Genomic DNA, 20,610 nt, shown 5'->3' with positions numbered 1-20,610 from the left:
TAAAAAGTCACTTCCGATCGCTGGGAGTTTGTTATTTTGCTCTTCTAAATATTTATATATTGACATATATAGGGGTACTGCAGTGTGCACTCTCCCCCTTGGCCGCGAAAAGTTGTTTATTTCTTATGGAAGGGTCGTCAAAGACTATCCTCTTCCAAATTACCCCAAGAGGAATGTCCCTTCCCCACTAAAATCAAAAAATAACATTTTTTAGTGGGAAGGATAAGATGCGCCGCTGGAGTTACCCGTTTACCAGTCGGCGGAGGTTACATGGCACATTGTTTCATGGACGCAAGCGCGTAGGGACAGAGCTCGCTGGAGGAGGAGAAAAAGGCAAATGCAACTATGGTGAAGTAGAAATACGTGGTTTATTCAACACGAACAAGACATCAGACATTACTTTGGGTGTAAAATCCTAGAGCTCGGGGACAAAGCAATCTATTAGTATATATGATGATTTCATTTAGATGCTGCCCAACGCCACATCCCCTCCCTTCCCCATCCCCCCTTTCTTCGGAGACCCGCGGAATAGAGCCGGCAAGGATTCTGCCACAGGGCATATTTTTTATTATGTAGATTAACAAAAAGATGTCACCGACAGCTCGTTCCCGTGTGCGTTTTATTGGCAAGATAATGGAGCGCTTTGTCGTTTTGCGTCTCGTTGCTAGCAAAACGACACTCATCAATGTATGTAATTACTTCTTTGCGGCACCCATGCTAATGCTTGTGCTATGTCCCTTAGTGATTTTACCAATGATGGTATGAATGCTTGTTTGCGTTTCACCGGATTGCGTAGTGCCCCACTGCGGCGACCGTTCGTCAATTCTCTGTATAAATTTTACCAAATCGTCTATTTCAGGCCTCAATTAACTATTTTGGGGTAACCTTAGCCTTGGAAAATAACGGTGGCTTTCCAATGTCACGAATAGCATGTGAATCATCCACTGATGAAGTCGTCGCAGCTGAAGTCACGTAGATACCATCGCCACGACACGGGACGCAAAGGAAACACTTCCACAATTCACTAAATCCATCCTTGAACGTTGGGTTTCTTATCCCGTAAATAGCAGGATTCATCATGCTGTTCAGGTACCCTAGAATCAAGCTCCACTTGTTGATCCCTCGAGGCACTTTGCCTGGGAGGTAGACGTTTAGGAAGATCGTGAAAGCGAATGCGCTCCAGGACATAACAAAACACACGACGACTAGGAGAAGGGTGTTGGTGATTTTGGTCTCGGCAGGTGAAATCCCACGCATTGAGTTCTTGAAGGAAGATTTAGGACGGGATTCGTCATCATTCTTTTCACTGTCTTTATGCAATCTGGCTTTAAGTGCTTTTGTGAATGACAATATCTTGTAGTAGCAGAAAACCATAGTTCCAAGAGGCCCGAAGAAGCAGATTATAACCGTAAAGAACATGTAATAAATGTTTGCAGACCAGATGACGAAACAGAACGACTGCTCCTTGACATAGCCGTACTGACCCCAACCTAGAAGGGGTGGTGTTGAGAGTAAAATCGCAAATAGCCACACTATGGCCCCATAAGCCACTGCGCGCTTGTTGTTGAAGCAATTTTTGTAGCTTTTCCAGTGGACGATGTAGTAGTACCGGTTGATGGCAATCATCGCCAAGTTTGCAACGGATGCAATGAAAGTTATGATCGTGATAAATCCAAGCACTTTGCATGCGTCATCGCTCAACATCCAATCACCGTTCAGTATTGTAGTTACCATCACAGGCCCGCTGATGGTCGAGACAAGTAGGTCAGCGGTTGCCAGACTAAGAATGTAATAATTACAAACGGTGTGTAGCGCACTTTTTTTGTAGACTATAATAAAAAGACTGCCATTTCCTAAAATGGAAATTACGCAAATGCAAACAACGGTGAGAGCTTCAACGATGGTTTCAGCAGAATACTTCATGTCGTCGGATGTGTTTATGTCATAGCATTACTGCGAGATATCTGTGGATAAAAGAACAAAGAGTTAATACTTAAAAAATTGAGCCAATCCTATTCCCGCAAGATACGTTTCCTTTTTCCATATGATACCTATGACTGCGCACGCCTGAAATCTAACTCATCCGGATTAGGCGGTATGATACTAAAAAAACTACAAGTTTGAAGTAAATTGGCAAAAAAAATTTCCAGTTGATTTAGCCTAGAAATTATCTCTGCTTTATTCGTGATTAGATGTATTTCTGGAAAAAACATTTTCATTCCTTTTTTTGCGATTTTCTGAAGGTCGTTCCCTGGTTGCCAGGGGCAACGCATTGTTTTGGCGTCCTTTTTCCAATGAAAACGGGCCATAGTAATCGGAAAAAAATATTTCCATTGCATGGACTTCCTGTGTTATACTGTATAGAGGTAGACTAGGTCCTAACATTCACACATTTTGCAAGTATTTACAATTTCTTCCAAGTTTCTTGATCGTTATACGTTTAATATCTTCTAAAGTCTCTAAATCTCATCATAAGAAGTCTATTATGCCTAAAAATCGAAGTGTTAGACGACCAAAGAGAAGATTCTCGGGCAATCAGCACACAAAATTGCAAGAAACGTTGCCGAAAATAGCCAAGAAAGACGATGTCGACGAGACACGTGTTGATGTCAACACGTCCTCTAGGCGATCTGTTTCGTCTAAAAAACTATCTAAAGACGTCCCAAAATTGTCTACATCTTTCCAAGAACAGTCAGGGGACCTTTTATCACTGGATACAGGCTCATTGATATGGAAATACTCAGTGAGATATTGTATTCTCTTCGCTGCAGTGAGTGTGCCGATTCCAGTCTTACGTTGATGGAAAATCAACTTCAAAGGAAAGGCTGTGCTTCCAGTCTTAGGCTATTGTGTTCTTCGTGTGGCTGGAAAACAGAGTTTTTCACTTCGAAAAAGCAAGCGAAGAGTTATGAAGTAAACAGGCGCCTGGTTTATTCCATGCGATCGCTTGGTAAAGGCCACAGTGGAGCAAAAAGGTTTTGTACCTTGATGAACATGCCGCCACCTTCAACCGCACGAGCATATTCCAAGAACTCAAAAACTATTAGTAAGCATATTAAAGCTATTGCTAATGAAACAATGAAGAGAGCAGCCATTGAAATTAAAGATCAGAAAGCTGCTAGTGCAGATGATATTGTAAATTGTGGGGTATCATGTGATGGTACATGGCAAAAAAGAGGGTTTTGCTAAAAAAATGGATGCGTCACAGTCATTTCCATGGATAATGGAAAGGTCTTGGACACTGAAGCCCTGTCCCAGTCATGCAAGCAATGTCAGCAGCATCCAAATCTTGACAAAGAGAGTATTGCCTACAAAACATGGTGGGCAGAGCACAGCTTCAAGTGCAATGCCAACTACCATGGCTCTGCCCCTGGCATGGAGTCGGTTGGAGCTAGTCGCCTGTTCAGCCGCTCCATTGATAAACACAAGCTCAGATACTCTGAACTTTATGCTGATGGTGATTCTAAGAGCCATACTGAAGTTGAACATATGTATGAAGATGATAATGTAGTTGTAGAAAAAAAAGAATGCGTTGGACACGTTCAAAAGAGGATGGGAACAGCACGGCGGAAATTGAATTTAACAAATGCGGGAATTGGAGGAAAGGGAAAGTTGACTGATGCCATGATAGACAAACTGCAAAACTATTATGGCATTGCCATACGATCAAATCTCGATGACCTGAAAGGAATGAAGAAAGCTATTTATGCCACCTTATTTCACTGTGCATCTAATGACAAGGTAGTTCTTCATGACTATTGTCCTGATGGACCAAATAGTTGGTGTGGTTATAAGAGGGACAGTGCAAATAAGACCAAGACCTTCAAGCATGGTTCTGGCTTACCTAAAGACATAATTGCCTTAATGAAGCCAATCTATCTCAGACTGAGTGATGATGAATTGCTGAAAAAGTGCCTACATGGCAAAACACAGAATCAAAACGAATCTTTTAATGCAATGATTTGGCAGCGTGTGCCAAAAGAAGTGTTTGTGGCTCGACCTGTCCTAGAATTTGGACTTTATGATGCAGTGGCACACTTCAATCAAGGATCAGCAACTGTTGTAGATCTCTTCAGGCGATTGAAAATAGATGCTAGCAAGTATACTAATTCAGGTTGCACTGCTTTAGACTTAGGACGTATTTATGGTGCAGAGTACAAGGAGAGAGACATACAAAAGAAAAGAAGAAAGGTGCTCAGAGGTCAAAGGAAGAGGAAGGAAGACAAGAAACAGCAGCAAGAAGGACCAAGATATTGTGCAGGATCATTTTAGTGCATTGATTTAGCTGCAGGTGTTGTAATTATAAGGAATTATTTATTTCATAATTTAAAATGCATTTTTCTCAAAATATTAATTCCGTTAATGTATGGCTCAGCGTAACACTCACTAGTTCCTGTGTTTTTAATATTATTGCATGAAATTTGGCAGGAATAATTATTGATAGTGTAGTAGTGTAATGAACCTCAAAAACCTTGAAATTTTTACAATGCTTAGTAATATGAAGGCTTTTTACCAAAGAATGCTGGTTAAAATTATAAGCTTTTTGTTTGTTTACTTGATAATTTTCCATTTATGTCAACTATATAGCAATTTTAGGTTCATTACACAGTTTGAGGTATTAGCAATGAATATCCTTAGTTTGGTTTGTGTTCCAATTATAGTTTCAGAGCTAGAGCTGTTACCGTAAGAGCATTAAAATTATGTATTTTGGGTGTGGCTTGGTTACCCTTAAGTTTATTAAGATTGAGTTTAACTGTCTTTCCTTCTTTCTTTCTTTCTTTCTTTCTTTCTTTCTTTCTTTCTTTCTTTCTTTCTTTCTTTCTTTCTTTCTTTCTTTCTTTCTTTCTTTCTTTCTTTCTTTCTTTCTTTCTTTCTTTCTTTCTTTCTTTCTTTCTTTCTTTCTTTCTTTCTTTCTTTCTTTCTTTCCTTCTTTCCTTCTTTCCTTCTTTCCTTCTTTCCTTCTTTCCTTCTTTCCTTCTTTCTTTCTTTCTTTCTTTCTTTCTTTCTTTCTTTCTTTCTTTCTTTCTTTCTTTCTTTCTTCTTTCTTTCTACTAAAGGACGCTTTTTTCATTTTACGAGGGTAATTTTTTTTCCACGCTTTACAAAAGAGTTGAAAAAGGCCACATAAAATATTTTGTTTCTGGTCGCGATTTCTTTTCCTCGAGAACATGCAGGCGAGCGGCTTTTATTTTTTATTTATTTTTTATTTTAGTATTATTTTCTTCTAATCTTAAAATTAGGCTTCTCGCTTGAAGAGAAAAGATTTATTCATATTTGCGACAGATTTTAGTGTAGTGGAAGGATTTATGTCGTCCCCTACGCTTCGGATTGACACTAGGATGGCTACACAGTAGACCAAGGATTTGGCGAGAATAAATTTCGGTTGTGATGTCTTTCTCAATTTTTAGTTATCTAATCGAAAAGCAAAACTCAAAGCTCGCACGATTCTATAGGTCGGTATAAAATACAATGCGGCCCCGGCTCGCGTAGCTCGTTGATCTTGGCGTATGGGAATGACCACCAAGGCACCGAAACCGCTATCTCTCAGGCAATATTATCATGACCGGAGGTAGGAAGGGCAAATATAGTAACCCTGTACAAAGCGCAATTATATATGTCCTTTTCTAAAATATGACTCTAGGGAAGAATTGCTGGCATAAAGGCAGATAACGTGGTATGCGCCTCTAAAACTTGAGCCGTAGAGTGTAAATCATCCTCTTCGACTTTGCTACGATGCTCAACTACGAATGTCGTAGGGCTTAAGAAATGTCTTATGCAAGTCGCATACGACTAAATCGTCCTGTCTAAAACAGCATATTAAACATGCAATCCTATACTTTGTACAACGATTTTAAAATACAGTTTTGCTGAATCCCTCCCTGGATGTCAATATCTATTATCATTTCCTCAGCTAACAGACATAACCGCATTAGAAAAACGGATGTGCATTGATGATTATGATATGTCCTTTGGAGCCTTCTTAATATTAATTAGGACGAGACAATTTTTCAAAACATGGAAATCAGGCTTCTAAAAACCTTTCAGCCAAATTAAAGAGACGTCTTTCCACGGAACTTTCTTCTTTTCTGTTATGATCTTACCTTTAGATTACTAAAGTTCCCGGGCAGTTTTCTCTTCAATGTTTCCCGATCTTTCTATTGACTGGTATGTTGGTGTCATGTGCTCTTGGGGGCGAAAAAGGTAGTTTAAAGACAGTAAATGTAATTAGTGGACTTTCATATATTTTCTCAGTATGACATTTCTGATATAAATCAAATGTTTTCACAAAGCTCTTTGAAGCTTCTCAATCTAATTCTAATAAATGTTCCAAATAAATTATGTTATTTGTGCATTTTTTGACAGATTTTTACGAAATGTATACTGCAGGCCTATCCAATCACTTGCAGCTGGTGATGTTGTTTTTAAATTAAAAAAATCTACGATTGGTTGCATTATAACAGTATAAAGAGAGGGACTAGTTTCTTTCGGTTAAGCCGTGTGTGTTACGTCTTTTAAGAGCTTGCAAGTACAAACTAAACTATAACGATTAGAAGACTTATCTTCTCCAATAAAAACATCGACAGTTGAGGTGTCTCAGTAAATATATATGACAGGTAGCACGTTGATCTTATAATGAAGCTGGTTTAGCTGGGTAACCATAGCATTGTTGTTAGTATTACATTATTATTTCAATTCCTAGGTTTTTTTACAATTAGTGGAAGTGGACCTTGACAGGATGGGTGAGGAAATGAGTGTGGAGTCTAGATAATCTCAAAATTGCATTTGTTTAATATCTCATTAATAACTAAAATTCCACCTTTAGAGGTTAGATATAACGTTTATCTTCAAATTAGAAAAGCAGGGCGATTATACAGCTAATGCTCATTTCTCGTTTCGTCGTTTGCAATGACAGTTTCAAGTGTTTTTTATTTCTTCTTCGCCGAACCAAAAACGTATTACCAAAGCAACGTTTCCTTTATCATTTTCAATAACGACTCCAGTCGCAGCAGCCGATATAATGATGACATTTGTTGCCTTAAGACCCACCGCAAATCACAGAGGTGCGCCAAACAAGATTTGATGTGTTCCCTGTCGGTCTGTATTGAATCAATTTAGACAAGCCAATAGTAATAAATGGATATTGGACGTTATCTCATTGCGTTTGTAGCACCGTTTACACTGCAGTTTGGAATGACTAGCTTCTCAGCATGAAAAATGTCCCCTCCCACGAACTTGTGTGTTTTGCGTTGTATTTACAGAATGGCGTAAAAAACCGTTTTTGTTCATGTCCATTTCAATGCGCTCGCAGTTTTCCGAACATTAGTTCGCATGCTCACCCATGTTTTTTAGCTACGCTTGCATTGATTTTGGAAGTGCTCGCTGCTCGGTAAAATTAAACAAAAACTAATATACATACCAAGCCGGCGCATCAGGTTTTTTTTTTATAGATGTAGCCTGCTACTTCAAGTAAATGTCGAGAGGTGAGCGCAGCCCGCGAAGGAAGCATTCTTTCAGGTGAGGCCTAGTCTGCGAGCGTTTGTGGGATATATCAGACGCATATGTAATTCACTTACCTTCTAGTCAAATTCTATCTAAAAGCCTCTCACAAAAGGTGTCAAGTAAAGACGTTTTGGAAGCGGAATCGGCGATTTGAGATAATTGTTTAAACATGCCTTGCCATTTAGAGATAAGTGCGAATAAAGGAGACATTGTGCGAAAAACGTCACAAGAAGGCTCTTGATGTTGAAGTAGTATCTGACTGCGCCGTTATTTATTGAAAAAAAATTAATTAAACACGACGTTAATTATATGGGCTAAACGGTGTATAAATTTTATATTAAATTTTATATGCAAAACGTGCAATGCAGCTTTCTGTCTAAACTAATGTGCAACATTTTTTTAAACATAATGTATACTGCAGCTTTCATATAATATAACTCCAAATCCTTTCCCAAACCCTTTATCCCCCGATTAGATACTTCGTTAGGCGTAATTATTACACAATTTATTGGCAAACAATCCATTTCGACAGGTAGAAGGTTTGGTTTGGCGGAAAATAAACTATGACATTTTCGTACGTATTTTCAAGCGGCTCTTTTCAAGTGCATAGCGAGAAGCGACTTTACCAAAAAAGAAATTCAAAAAGATCATGAACATGCTTTAAAAAAAAAAAAGCTATAACAGCCTTCAGGATATCAAATGTTAAAACAGTATGCAACTCTGTAAAGGAAAATCGGTCAGCGAGATTTGTCTCGAATACTTACTTTTTAGCGACCTAATGTTCGTTGCCTTGGAGTATTTCGACGTCAGAATGTTTCGACATATGAGCTGCAATACCTCTCATGGTTGTCCTTTCTTATTTCTGAATTGAATACTAAACGACCAGGCAGGTGCTTTACATTCAATAAATATTTTTTCAGCTTGTTTACGCTTGTCAATTAAGGCGGTACGCCTTTTTTAAGACAGAAACGGACCATAGTACCCCCAAAATACGCCCGACATGTCTCCTATAACCCCCAAATATACTTTTCATGACTGTTAAAAGTTCCTATTTTAGATCATAGTGTGCTGAGTAGAAATATCCTGATAAATCACCCTTTGGCCTCACGTTTACAGAAAAGTCTAAAAAAATGTCTAGCCACCCCAAAGTAGTAGCCGCTGTGTTCAAAACACGACGACTGCTTGGAAGTCTACCAAATCAACATGCTTTCTACACCCATTTAAGTACCAAGGCAAATTCTAGAACCTCAAAAAATTTGAGGACGAAAAATTAGGGTAAAAGCATACTGGAGCAAACAAATAAAATGAAAGAAGACATCCCGCTCATATTAAATTTCATTTGTAATGTATGTAGACCCGTCCTGGTGCCCATGTAAGAAATAGAGAATTCTTTTGTGATCCGTGTAACATCTGCCAAGCGTTCATCTGAAAAGACGCATTCAAATTTATTGTTTTGTATCGGTCACTAGCGGTACTTATGTTTTTAAGTTTTCAAACATCCCTACGGAAGCCTTCTCCATAGGGGCACACACGGCACACAAATAATTTGCGGACTTTCAAATAGAAAATCATTTTCAGAGGTAGTATCAGCAAATTTTAAAGTCAGTCGAAGTGAAAATATTTTTAGACTCTGCTTGAACTCAAAAATAACTAATAAATAATAATTTACTGCATTGGGGTCAAAATATGAAGTAAAAACGAAAACGGAGCCTGCAGTAGTGGCAATACATTTTTCTAACTTGTTTTTTTTTGGTGAAAAAGATTGTGGAGGTGCACAGGAGGCCCAAACCTAAATATTGCTGCGCAGGAGGCTAGCAGCTTCTAACAAAAGAATTAACAATAGGAATACCCAAGTCCCCTAAAATGAAGGCCCCTGTTAGCATGACCGAGGGGCTCTGGGAACGAGTGTTAGCATGACCGAGGATAAATCGGGAAGACTCCAGGTATTTTACTAGCGGATGACGCGGGACGACCCCAGAAAAACCACGAGTCTGCCCTTCATACAAAACAACGGTGAAACTTGAGGTTTTCCGTAGTCTTACCCTGTGCGATAACCCGTGGAATACGCACCAAATCTGGGTGACAAAACGGGGTGAGGAAAACTTGTGAAAACCTCGGATTAATTGGGAAGACTCCAGGTACTCTACTAGCGGATGACGCGGGACGACCCCAAGTAAACTCGTCTCGCCTGACCCTGCGTATTTTCAGGTTTTACCGCCGTAGATAACTCGCGGTTTTAACTAGGTAATCTTTGCTGCGATGATGACGGGATGCCATCAGACTCGCACACGACAAGGGATGACGGGATGCCATCGGACTCGCAAGCGACAAAGGATGACGAGATGCCCTCGGACTCGCGCGTGACAAGGAGTGACAGGAGGTCATGGAACTCTCAGGCGACAAGGGATGAAGGGATCTCCATCGGACTCGCACGCTACAAGGGATGACGGGATGCCATCGGACGTGCACGCTACAAGGGGTGACGGGATGTCATCGGACTCGCACGCGACAAGGGATGACGGGATGTCATCGTACTCGCACGCGACAAGTGGTGCCGTGATCCCATCGGACTCGCACACACGATAGGGGGTGACGGGTTGCCATCGGCCTCGCGTGCTACAGTGGACGATAGTTTGGAGTGACGCGGTGTCCAAGATTTTGAGTAAAAATTTACACGGTATGCAAAGCTACGAACAGAAAGAGTTACATAGCCTATATAATTCTCATTTGGTTTTTAGCTCTTACCAACTTGGATAGTTTGCGCTTTATTGGCGCTCCAAATTTTCGCCACATTTGCACATGGCTGTGCCTGGGATGTTCCACTTGACGAACTTGCATCGACCACGCATCCTTTCTCCGGTTAACACCCACACTTAGAAGCAACAACTGACAAACACTGACAGCTCTGGGAGGGTCCAGACAGGCTCCCACTGTCGACGGCTGGTTTATTGTCCCCAGATGTCAGATGGTGAAGAGATTGTAGGACCAGCGATGTAAGCAGCGCGCAAAACGTGTTGAAGCAAAGCAGCATATATTGGTGAACGAACCCCTATTTTGTTTCTCTTTTGGAAGATGTCTGCCCTTGCCGCATCCCCGCCAGAAAAGTGCAAGTGCGACCGAAAATTATAACTACAAATAGCTTCAGATGTGTAGGCTCCTTGTCAGGGATGCTGCTGGTGCGACCATACATTATAACTACAAAGAGCTCAGGGTTGTCGGGATGCTGCCGAGTGAGAACAGCATTCTGACATCTTCACGAACGCCCCAGGTATCCTTTTTCTTTCCTCTGTTGTAGAACGAAGACATTTGATCGCACCAGTTAGTTAATCTGAGCCTTGCTCGCTGAGCAGCTTATAGCCCAAGGAATTGAAATAAGATTTTCCCAGTTTTCGAGTTTGATAAAACAGAAAAAAGACTTGAGTTTTTTTTGTAGAAAAAATCATCCTATGAGAAGCTATGTATTTAACGTAAATGAATGCTTTGCATGGGTTCAGTATTGTGTTTGTTTGGCATGTAATTGTACTTCAAACCGAAATTTCTCTAGAATTGCTGCAAGTATGATAAAATAGGCGCGTCAAGCAATTTTATATTATAGAAAACAATCCTTTTAATCAAACTGCAAGGTTTTCAGGAATGTACCATTTTTTGAAATGTACTTTGTTTTCATTCAAAAAGGGTTTATTTTATTACATCCCAATAACACTGTAAGTTCACGAAATTGGGCGTGGCGTCCTAATAAGAACTAATCACCATAAAGCAAATAAACATTTCGCGTGACTTTAGATATGTGTGTATGTCTGTCATGTGTTTATAATCATAAACGTCTATTCTCTAGAAGTGCTGTAAGTAATACCAAGAAGGCGTGTCTTACGAACTGATATTATAGAAGACGTTTATTGTTATCAGATAGCAAGTTTTTAGTCCTGTATCATTCCATTAATTGGACATTTTCTTCATTAAAAGGTTAATTATATGCAGCCCTATAAAACTGAAAGTATACGTTATAGGGCGTGGTGTCCTATTGCAAATTACTTGTAATATCAAGATCTACCATCTTGCCAAATTTCATGCTTGTACTAGAAATTTGAACAATTCGACATATTTTCTGCACCATTCAGCGGCTTAGCCAGGATTTTTAACAGGAGGGGGCCCAAAAGGGACCTTCAAGACATTTTCTCCTGTATTTTAAATAATGTCTCATACTGGCTGTATTTTTTGCTGCTAAAAGGGAGGGGGGGGGGGGGGGGGGGGGGCTAGGCCACCCCGCTGTCTACGCCCTGCCATTTTCCTGTTTTTATCTTATCACACGGAAGCACAGGAGTGTGGGTTTCCTGTGTATGACGAATTGACTAGTCACCACTCTCCCGGTTTACCGTCTCACATGAAGTCGAGGCCAACCAAGATGGCGATGTGAGTTTTGGTACTACGAGGAGGTTGTGGTCATGGTTTCTTCAAAATAACGGGGATATAACCTAAGTAACCGCCTTCAGCACCATGGGGAACGCACCGTCGGGTGCAGTTAATGACAGTGAAGACGATGACGCTGAGTTCTATGAGGTAGGACTACCTGTAAAAGGCTATTATTTCCTGGTTGAGTTGGCAGTACGACTGTAAAATATTGAGAACGGAAATTCCGTGGTATATCAATGACATTTAAATTGCTTGGCTTTGTTTAGCAGTTTAAAATTCAGCCAAGGTTGTTTTTCCAAAATATCAATTCATAAAAAGGCATGTAGCTCGTGACAAATCAAACAGAAAAAAATGAGGCATGTTTCTCATATAGAAAGATTTACGTTGTGTTTTGTAGTATCAAGTTGATTATTGGTGTGCATACCTTTGGTCCTCCTCTCACAGATTTGTAGGATTCATCTATTTTACTTTAAAAATCATTTGATATACTTGAAGGGACTTCTCTGTCATCACAAAGTTTATTGGCGAAGCCTGACTTTCAAGTGACGATTCAATGACAGATTACAACTTGTTTTGATTAGTTCATGGCCATTGTGCATCTTTGCAGCATCATCTTATTGGAAGTACAATAAATATAAGGCATAGGGTAGAACATTATTATGCATTAGTTAAAAAGTGGATTAATTAAAAGTGGATTAATTGTTCACTCTGTAATCTGCATAGAAAGTGTTTGACATTGCATTTTGCATACATGTGTACATACACCTATTTCAATAAAGGTTGTCAGTGTTAATGGCTATAGCCAAATGGCAGTTCTATGTTAAAGGTGTTTATGGTTAGCAATAAAGGTGATTAATAAAATTAAGCGATGTCATGTATATTATATTTATATTTTTCTTAATTTGGAACAAATATTTTGGGATCCATGGGTCCTTTCGGTCGTAGAACTGCCAATTTTGTCAATGCCATTTGCCATTTGCACTGACATTGTTTTTTTAAAATAGGTGCATGTATTGGATAAAATGTTTCATCCTAGTTCCGAAGTTAAGGTTATGGAAAAGCCTGGTGACTTTCTCCATCAATAGACACTGAAAATAGAGAAAGATTGACCAGATAACACACTGAAATTATCTAGTATTTAAACCAAAAATAATATTAGATTATGTACTTACAAAATAAAAAAAATATTATAAACATATCTTGTAAACATAGTCACTAGCCTGCACTTACTAGCCTTGCCTATCGAATGCTATCTCACTGAGGTCTGACTTTGTCTTTTTGTGTGTATCTTAGCAGGAAGGTCAAAGCCCATCTTCAGATAGTAAGTACAACCCTTTAAAATATTGACAATAGCTTTAGCAATACTGCTTCCTACTATATATATCCCTTAGCTGTACAAGTTTTATTCATGAGATAAGGGTTTCCAGCATGCATCAATTTTAGTACTCAGCAGGAAGTTAGTATGTATTGGTGCATTGCCTGAGGTGGTAGTGGTGGTAGGGGGAGGGGGGTGTTGGGTGGTTAGGGAGGCGGGGGCGAGTCAGTATCAGTAGCTAGAAATTGGGGGAAACCACCCTAAATGTAATGTACAGTTCTCAGATTATGCTAAATGTTTCTTCTTAATATTTTTTTTTATCTTATGCGAGTTAGCAAAATAATGTGAAACTTTGTAAACAATTTGTTTTGTAATGCTGGTTAAGGAGTCTAGAACTACTACCAGATGTATGATGTGTTTATTCCTTATTGTTGTTATGAATTCCCAGAGGACAGCACTGAAGGCAGCTTGGATCTTGGGGCTCTGTTTGATCACACACTATTAAGGGAAGCTGCTGGGAAAATAAAGTAAGTTATTGCTTGTTTAAGAGCTATTTTTTTAAGAAAATCTTTCATAATAATTTGCTGTCTCTTTGTATTGTTTACCCAGGGAAGAAGCCCATGAGAGCTTTCTTCAACAGCATCTGAGCACTATAGTAAGATGGTTACAGGAACGCAGAGATCGCCATGATGTAAGTTGCCTCTGGGCTCCCATATAGCTTTTATTTCAGCAATTTTAGAAAAAAATTTATTTCCCTCCAGTAACTCACCTAACGCTAAGTCCAAACACTATCTAGTTCTGTGCCTTTCCTGCATGAAAAGGAACCCCATTTGATTTTAACCTTACAAGGATGCAATGCATATGAAAAGAACAGACATACAGAATAAGAAGTGTATATTATTAATTGTAGTTAATCCATGTATATTTTTAAGTAACATTAAGCTAGAAGAAATGAACTTTTGTTTGTGATTGAAAATTATCAACGTACCAACCATACTGCTTTGCTTCCAGGAGTCTATTCGCGTGTCCCAGTTTACTGATATGCTGGTGAACAGAGGAGCAAACAGAGATGACTGTTTTGAGGTATAAAAGATAGGATGTGATGGCGATACTGATGGGATACTAATGTTGGACATAATGGCAATGATAATTGCAATGATTGTGGTGATTGAGGTAATTGTGCTGATTAAAATGATGTTGGGGGTAGTGGTGATGCAATGGTTGTGATGATAGTGGTGGTGATGTCAATGATGGTGATGATAATAGTGGTGGTGGTGATGTCAAAGATTGTGGTGATTGTGATGATAGTGGTGGTGGTGATGTCAATGATGGTGATGATGATAGTGGTGGTGGTGGTGATGATGGTGGTTATTGTGATGATTAAGTGCTGATTTAGATGATGTTTATCATGGTTGTGATAATGGTGATGGATGTGAGGGAGTTAAAAGTGATGAGATGATGTTGGGGATGGTGGTGGTGATGGTGATAGTGGTCAAGTATTAAAGATGGTGGTGATGGTGATAGTAGTATTGATGATGGTGGTGATAGTAGTGGTGGTGGTGATAATGATGATCATTGTGGATGGAGATAATGATGGCGATGGAGATGACGGTGATGATCTTGTTTATTGGAGGTAATTGCTTTAATGATGATGGAGATGATAGAGATGGATGGAGATGCTATGATTTAATGGAGAAGATGATTACTATGGTGTGATGATGATTATGGCTCTGATGGAGATAATGGTTGTGATTATTAAGATGTTTGAAAAGATGATAGAGATGAAAGAGGTGTTAAAGTTTTTTTTAGAAACAGAAGTCATGGTTTTGAATGGCTAAATGAATTGATAAGTCAAGTTAGGTGGCCCAAATATGTGAACTATGGTGATGATGCTATGCTGTCAATTGATCATTTTTGGTTGTCCTAATCCAGCTGTTTAGTCAATTTGATGCAGAAGGGGAGGGAAACATCAGCGTTGAATATTTTCTTGAGGTAAATTTAGTTATATTTTATGAATCATTAACTTCTTTTGCTATTTCATTTTTTTTATCCTGATTTAATACTTAAAATAATCATTACTTATATATCTAAAAATGGTTCTAAATTTTTTAACAGTTCTTCATTACAGACGTTGCATTTGGAACACATTTTTCAATTTTCATCATGTCATATCTTCATTGCATTTAAGTGTTTATATTATACTTGTGTTTTGTTAGTTAAGGCTTTATCAACCTTAGATGCCCATGTTAAAAAAATAAGTAAAGCTATATTTTTTGATTTTTAAATTGTAGTTATGTTAGCATTACAGACGTTACATCAGAAAAACTGCTTTTTTAAAAAAACTTTTTTTGAATTGAAAACTCTGTGAATCTAATATCATGTGGATGTCATCTTTGTAATAAATCTTATGTTAGATCAAATTTAAATTATTTTCTATGTGTAACTATTTTTTTTGTTATACTTTTTAATGGATGTAAATCATGAATAGATTCATGGTTTATGATTGTAATGTTGAGTGTTATAGAAAGAATTCCACATGGTGGTCGTGAGGCCTTGTTCCCAAGGCAGTAAACCTTAAACGGTCTAGTTGTTTGGTGCCCCCCCTGAATGTGCATCAGGGTAAAAATGTCGATTTCATAAACACTAGACATGTGAGAGTACAAATGTGAAAAAATCTATTCAGAAATTTGAGTTTTGAAATTTCCATTTTTTTGGTTTCTCATGTGGAATTGCTCTTTTATCCTTTGCCCCGAAAACAGCTGATTGATCCCTTATTTTAAAGGTTTTAGGAAAAACAAAAAACAAAAAAAAAATCAGAAATTACACAAGTACATACATTGATGTACTGTACTTTACTGATCTATCCTTTTTTTTTAACTTTCAAACATCAGTTGTTTTACAGGGTTTGAAAGAGTCCATAAAATTTAAAATTCAAGGTCTGTTAAGCATTATGCCTTATTCATATTTATTTTATCCTCATCTAGACCCTGCAGTCATTACCTGGTGGCTGTCTGAGTTCCAAGGGAGATCTGAGGACTTCTATTAAGACCTTTCACTCATGCTCCATCACTCCAGGTATAACTACGGCCCACGTTATATTAGCTATTAACCTTTTTTAAAATCTGTGTTCCTGTATTACCCTTGCTGAGAGATTTTTGATGTCATATAAAACAATGCATACATAGCTTGAAAAGTTCAGAACCTGTGAGTAAGCCTTAAACCTTATGTTATTACTATATATAATTGTCATAGATGTCGCAAGATGTGATAATGATCTGCATTTGTTATCTTTTTTGTGATGTAGGATTTGTAGATGCTTATGCGGATAATTCAGAAGCCTTAGTCAACCATGGACAAAAACTCCTGAAGGTACATTTCACATGTTTTTATGTTGGATGTCTCAGCATGGAAAAATTAAACCAATTATTATTTTTTTCACCAATAAATATTTGACCAATTGCTTTATTGTGAGCTTGCTTGTTGTTTGGCGAACTCTTCTTCTTCTTTTTTTTTTTTTGGGGGGGGTGGGGGGGTGGGGGGGGGTTGGGGTCAAAATTGAGCTATGAAATTTGTGTTTATTATAGGCTATGAAATTCTCGCACTTTCAGACCCCTTCCCAATGTTTATAGCATAGTAGTAACCCCCTTTAGTTGAACTTTTCCTTTAAAGTTATCACAAAGTTGACACAATAATGTCAGTTGGTTGAGCCAAAATAGGTGATAGATTATCTTTACCCCCCCCTGACATGACAAAAAAAGCATGACATGACGCTTCAAATAAGCCCATTTCACATCTAGGAACCGATGGCCATTTAAAAAAAATGGGGCTCTTCTTTCTCTGTCTTTGTCTCTCTTTGTCTTTCTCTGTCTCTGCACATTTTCAAGGTTTTCCCATCATTTCTACCCCCATTCCCCTCCCCCTAAGAAGTTTTTTGCTCTCATGGCCCTTACATTGGTATAGAGACTTTTGTGGAGAGTTTTATATGAAAACATGTATCATTTATTCAGGGCTTTGCGAATTACGCACTTGTGCGGAAGCGCTTAATGCAGCTTTCTCCACTTTCGCACGAAATCCCGAGTAATTTAGCTCAGAATTTAGCGCATAATCGTTGATTTTCCGGTTAATTCAGCCCGTAATTTGGCAAAAAATCCTGTGTAATTTTACATTTTTTTCCAGGTAATTCCAGAAGCCCTGTTTATTAGACTGTGATTATCTTGTAATTCTGCTTTTCTCTATAGTTTATAAAGCGGAACAGAGCACAGAGCTCAACCTTGCCCCTCCCTGCACTTGATGGGTTCTCTAACACTACAGAGATGAGGCTGAAGGTTCTTCAGGCCCATATCGATGCCATCAAAGAAAAAGGTAACCCTTGAAGGGCGGGGCAGCCACTGTAGTGTTAGTACACCCCCTCCTCCCTAAACTAACCAGCCATTCATGAACCCCTCACAAACTGTACCGAGAAGGGGACAAAGAATGTTTATTTGTATTTGTTATTTTGTTTATTTGGTTCCAGCTGATATAAGAAAGCGTGCACCCCCAGTGGAAGAAGGAGAAGTGTTGAAGCCATTGGCAAAGTGTTATACTGATATTGAAGTCTCCACCAATAAAACAGATGCTTCTAGGTATAACATTCACCAAATTCAATAAAAAAGTTGTAATACTGTAGCTCCCTTAATGTAAGTCAACAGATGGAAATGAATGGTCTCACATTCATTTTTATACAAATTACAAAAAAGGTTGCTAGCAGATATATGTATTTTGTAAGCCTTATGTAACTAATTTATCTGATGTAATTTATGAATACGGAATTATTGGAGAAGAAACACAAAAAAGATGATGCATTATTTACAGAAGATGCATAATTTCTTGTTTCTCAGGGTGATCAATGGAGAGTCTGGTAGTTACTGGCAGTCTGACGGCCCTGCTCGCTCACATTGGGTCAGGTATGCATATCCAAATCGAATCCCCCAATCCCGCAAGCTATGGGGATAGTAAAGGGGAGAGGTACGTACATTTAGTGGGTAAAAAAATCCCCTGCTAGAGTTTCGTAGCAGGCCTCAAAATATTGAAGAGGCACATTGCAGATAAGAAAATATTGGGGTTCACAGCCAAGCCCCTACAAATAACTTCCTTATGATTTTTGCAAAATATTAAGGGAGGCCATGGGCCTGTAGGTTTAACACCAAAAAGAAATGGTCAAATGATTAAATGGTCAAATAATTAATACACAACCAGAGTTGAAGCATCTGTTCATACAGTATCCAGTTATAAGGTAACCAAGTTGTTAGGCAGACGTACGCTACCATTTTGAGGGCCATATCCCTCGTTAAAAAAAGTTTATTGTATTGAATTGTACGCTAGGCAACATTTCATACAGTTGTTATGTCATGGATTGCCTAATGACAAGTGACGGTTGCCTAATGACAAGCGACGGTTGCCTAATGACTAATGCGACTTATTGACCTCATTTATTTTTAATACTGTACTCTATTAGGTCGAAGTGGTGTCTATTCCATTTTGGTACGCATTCAATCACTACCATTTTTTTCAGACTCCGAATGCGACCAAATGTTGTGCTAAAACTGCTGTCAATCAATGTGGCATCAGCTGACCAGAGTTACATGCCGCAACATGTAGTGGTGATGGCAGGCCGTGATGAGACACATCTGCGGGAGATAGCAGATGTTAGAATCCCCAGGTATTTACACAATTTCACCCAGTCATACCCAACACATAAAGAGTTTACTTTCAACAGCAGATGTAAGAATCCCCAGGTATACACAATTACTCTCAGTTACACCCTAGACATAAAGAGTTTACTTTCAACACAGCAGATGTAAGAATCCCCAGGTATTTACACAATTACACTCAGTCATACCCCACACATAAAGAGTTTACTTTTAACAGCAGATGTAAGAATCCCCAGGTATACACAATTACTCTCAGTTACACCCTAGACATAAAGAGTTTACTTTCAACAGCAGACGTTAGACTCCCCAGGTATTTAAACAATTACACTCAGTCATACCCCACACATAAACAGTTTACTTTCAACAGCAGATGTTAGACTCCCCAGGTATTTAAACAATTACACTCAGTCATACCCCACACATAAACAGTTTACCTTTAACAGCAGATTTAAGAATCCCCAGGTATTTAAACAATTACACTCAGTCATACCCCACACATAAACAGTTTACTTTTAACAGCAGATGTTAGAATCCCCAGGTATTTAAACAATTACACTCAGTCATACCCCACACATAAACAGTTTACTTTCAACAGCAGATGTAAGAATCCCCAGGTATTTAAACAATTACACTCAGTCATACCCCACACATAAACAGTTTACTTTTAACAGCAGATGTTAGAATCCCCAGGTATTTAAACAATTACACTCAGTCATACCCCCCACATACAGACATACTTTGAACAGAAGATGTTAGAATTTCAATGTCCATTCATAATCTGTATAAAATCATTAGTATTTTAAGACACTTTTGGTAGTTGTAGCAGCATAATTTGTAACATATTTTAGTAGATATCGTATATATATAAAATGATGGTTGAAGGCTTTCATAGAAAGTGCTCAATACTCGAAAGTAGTATATATATATATATATATATATGTACAGTAGTATAAACTGTTGTTCATAAAGATGAAGTTTGTACAAGCATTTTTATTGATGCTTATTCTAGTCATATCACTGGCGATTACACCTTGGTGGAGAATGTCAAAGTTCCCTACTTAGGTAAGAGCTTGATCACACCCTACTGAATAGAACCTACATAAGTGAACCTTGGAGTTTTTCTTCAAATGTTTCTTGCCATGTCTAGCACTGGCTGTTACAATAGTCTCAGCTTTAGCTAACCAATATCAAGTATATTTTTAGGAGGCTAGCCCTGATGTAATTCCCCATTTCACTAATATTTTTTAATTTGATTCTGCAGTATTTCAAATCAACATCAAACGCTGCCATAGTGATGGCTGCGACACAAGGATACGAGGCCTCAAGGCAGTAGGTTACAAGTAAGTTTAATATTTACAACCCAAGCAGCAGCATAACATCTCCCCTCCTTATGGAGCTCATATTCTGGCATTAATCAGGTAAAATTATTTAGTCGAAAAATGCACTATAACCTGGGCAATTATACTGAAATCGTTGTAGTTCTGCTAGCCTTAGAAATCACAGTGAGGCAAAGGAGTCTAAATTTCGTTTGTCACTGCCTTCTACGATAAGATGAAGAATCTCCCAGCTGACCCTGGGTACCAAACTTTCTGAAAGCTGACATCCCTGACATATGAACTATCTTGGAATGATCTGCCAATTGCAATAGTTGTATTGTGCAGAGGCAGTTGTGTAGTGTATCTGTATCGAGACATA

General features: G+C 38.5%; 2 protein-coding genes, 1 long non-coding RNA gene and 1 other non-coding gene across 11 annotated transcripts in view; 3 read left to right on the top strand and 1 right to left on the bottom strand.

Annotated features, from left to right (window-relative positions):
* Window positions 1-349: 349 nt before the first annotated feature.
* On the bottom strand, window positions 350-8,391 carry LOC5520157 (melatonin receptor type 1B). Of its 5 annotated transcripts, none has more exons than XM_048720061.1 (3): window positions 8,265-8,372; window positions 6,102-6,185; window positions 350-1,964 (listed from the first exon to the last, which is right to left on the bottom strand). In XM_048720061.1, exon 3 carries the CDS (start codon window positions 1,921-1,923, stop codon window positions 871-873), a length of 1,053 nt encoding a protein of 350 aa, XP_048576018.1. In that variant the 5' UTR covers window positions 1,924-1,964; window positions 6,102-6,185; window positions 8,265-8,372; the 3' UTR covers window positions 350-870. The 5 variants fall into 5 exon arrangements, with proteins under 5 accessions (XP_048576018.1, XP_032221157.2, XP_032221159.2 ...); XM_032365266.2 differs by lacking the exon at window positions 8,265-8,372 and adding an exon at window positions 7,575-8,193; XM_032365268.2 differs by lacking the exon at window positions 6,102-6,185 and having other exon boundaries at window positions 8,265-8,391.
* LOC116612016 lies at window positions 2,056-4,714 on the top strand. The gene has a single exon (XR_007305281.1). It is a non-coding gene; the product is annotated as an uncharacterized LOC116612016 (transcript).
* LOC116603689 lies at window positions 7,208-11,473 on the top strand. Its single transcript, XR_004290735.2, has 2 exons — window positions 7,208-7,515; window positions 9,262-11,473. It is a non-coding gene; the product is annotated as an uncharacterized LOC116603689 (long non-coding RNA).
* Window positions 11,474-11,867: 394 nt separating this feature from the next.
* LOC5520237 (zinc finger ZZ-type and EF-hand domain-containing protein 1) overlaps window positions 11,868-20,610 on the top strand; it is a 68,747-nt gene continuing 60,004 nt past the window's right edge. For 3 of the 4 annotated variants that reach the window (XM_048719349.1, XM_048719347.1, XM_048719350.1), the window contains exons 1-14: window positions 11,868-12,057; window positions 13,204-13,231; window positions 13,674-13,752; window positions 13,835-13,916; window positions 14,237-14,308; window positions 15,158-15,217; window positions 16,210-16,300; window positions 16,530-16,594; window positions 17,464-17,587; window positions 17,739-17,847; window positions 18,103-18,168; window positions 18,777-18,923; window positions 19,925-19,977; window positions 20,177-20,255. In XM_048719349.1, the coding sequence (XP_048575306.1) occupies window positions 11,995-12,057; window positions 13,204-13,231; window positions 13,674-13,752; window positions 13,835-13,916; window positions 14,237-14,308; window positions 15,158-15,217; window positions 16,210-16,300; window positions 16,530-16,594; window positions 17,464-17,587; window positions 17,739-17,847; window positions 18,103-18,168; window positions 18,777-18,923; window positions 19,925-19,977; window positions 20,177-20,255 (1,118 nt within the window). In that variant the 5' untranslated portion in view covers window positions 11,868-11,994. The remainder of the gene's footprint in view (window positions 12,058-13,203; window positions 13,232-13,673; window positions 13,753-13,834; window positions 13,917-14,236; window positions 14,309-15,157; window positions 15,218-16,209; window positions 16,301-16,529; window positions 16,595-17,463; window positions 17,588-17,738; window positions 17,848-18,102; window positions 18,169-18,776; window positions 18,924-19,924; window positions 19,978-20,176; window positions 20,256-20,610) is intronic. The other variant, XM_048719348.1, reaches the window with a different exon arrangement.

This window comes from Nematostella vectensis, chromosome 12, assembly GCF_932526225.1.
Source record: "Nematostella vectensis chromosome 12, jaNemVect1.1, whole genome shotgun sequence".
In the NCBI taxonomy this organism is placed as follows: domain Eukaryota; kingdom Metazoa; phylum Cnidaria; class Anthozoa; order Actiniaria; family Edwardsiidae; genus Nematostella; species Nematostella vectensis.
Note: the sequence above shows the minus strand (reverse complement) of the source record. Positions and strands in the feature narration are given on the sequence as shown.

Bases quoted from the DNA above. Each gene is read 5' to 3' on its own strand.
- LOC5520157 (XM_032365268.2), bottom strand. From the start codon at position 1,923: ATGAAGTATTCTGCTGAAACCATCGTTGAAGCTCTCACCGTTGTTTGC.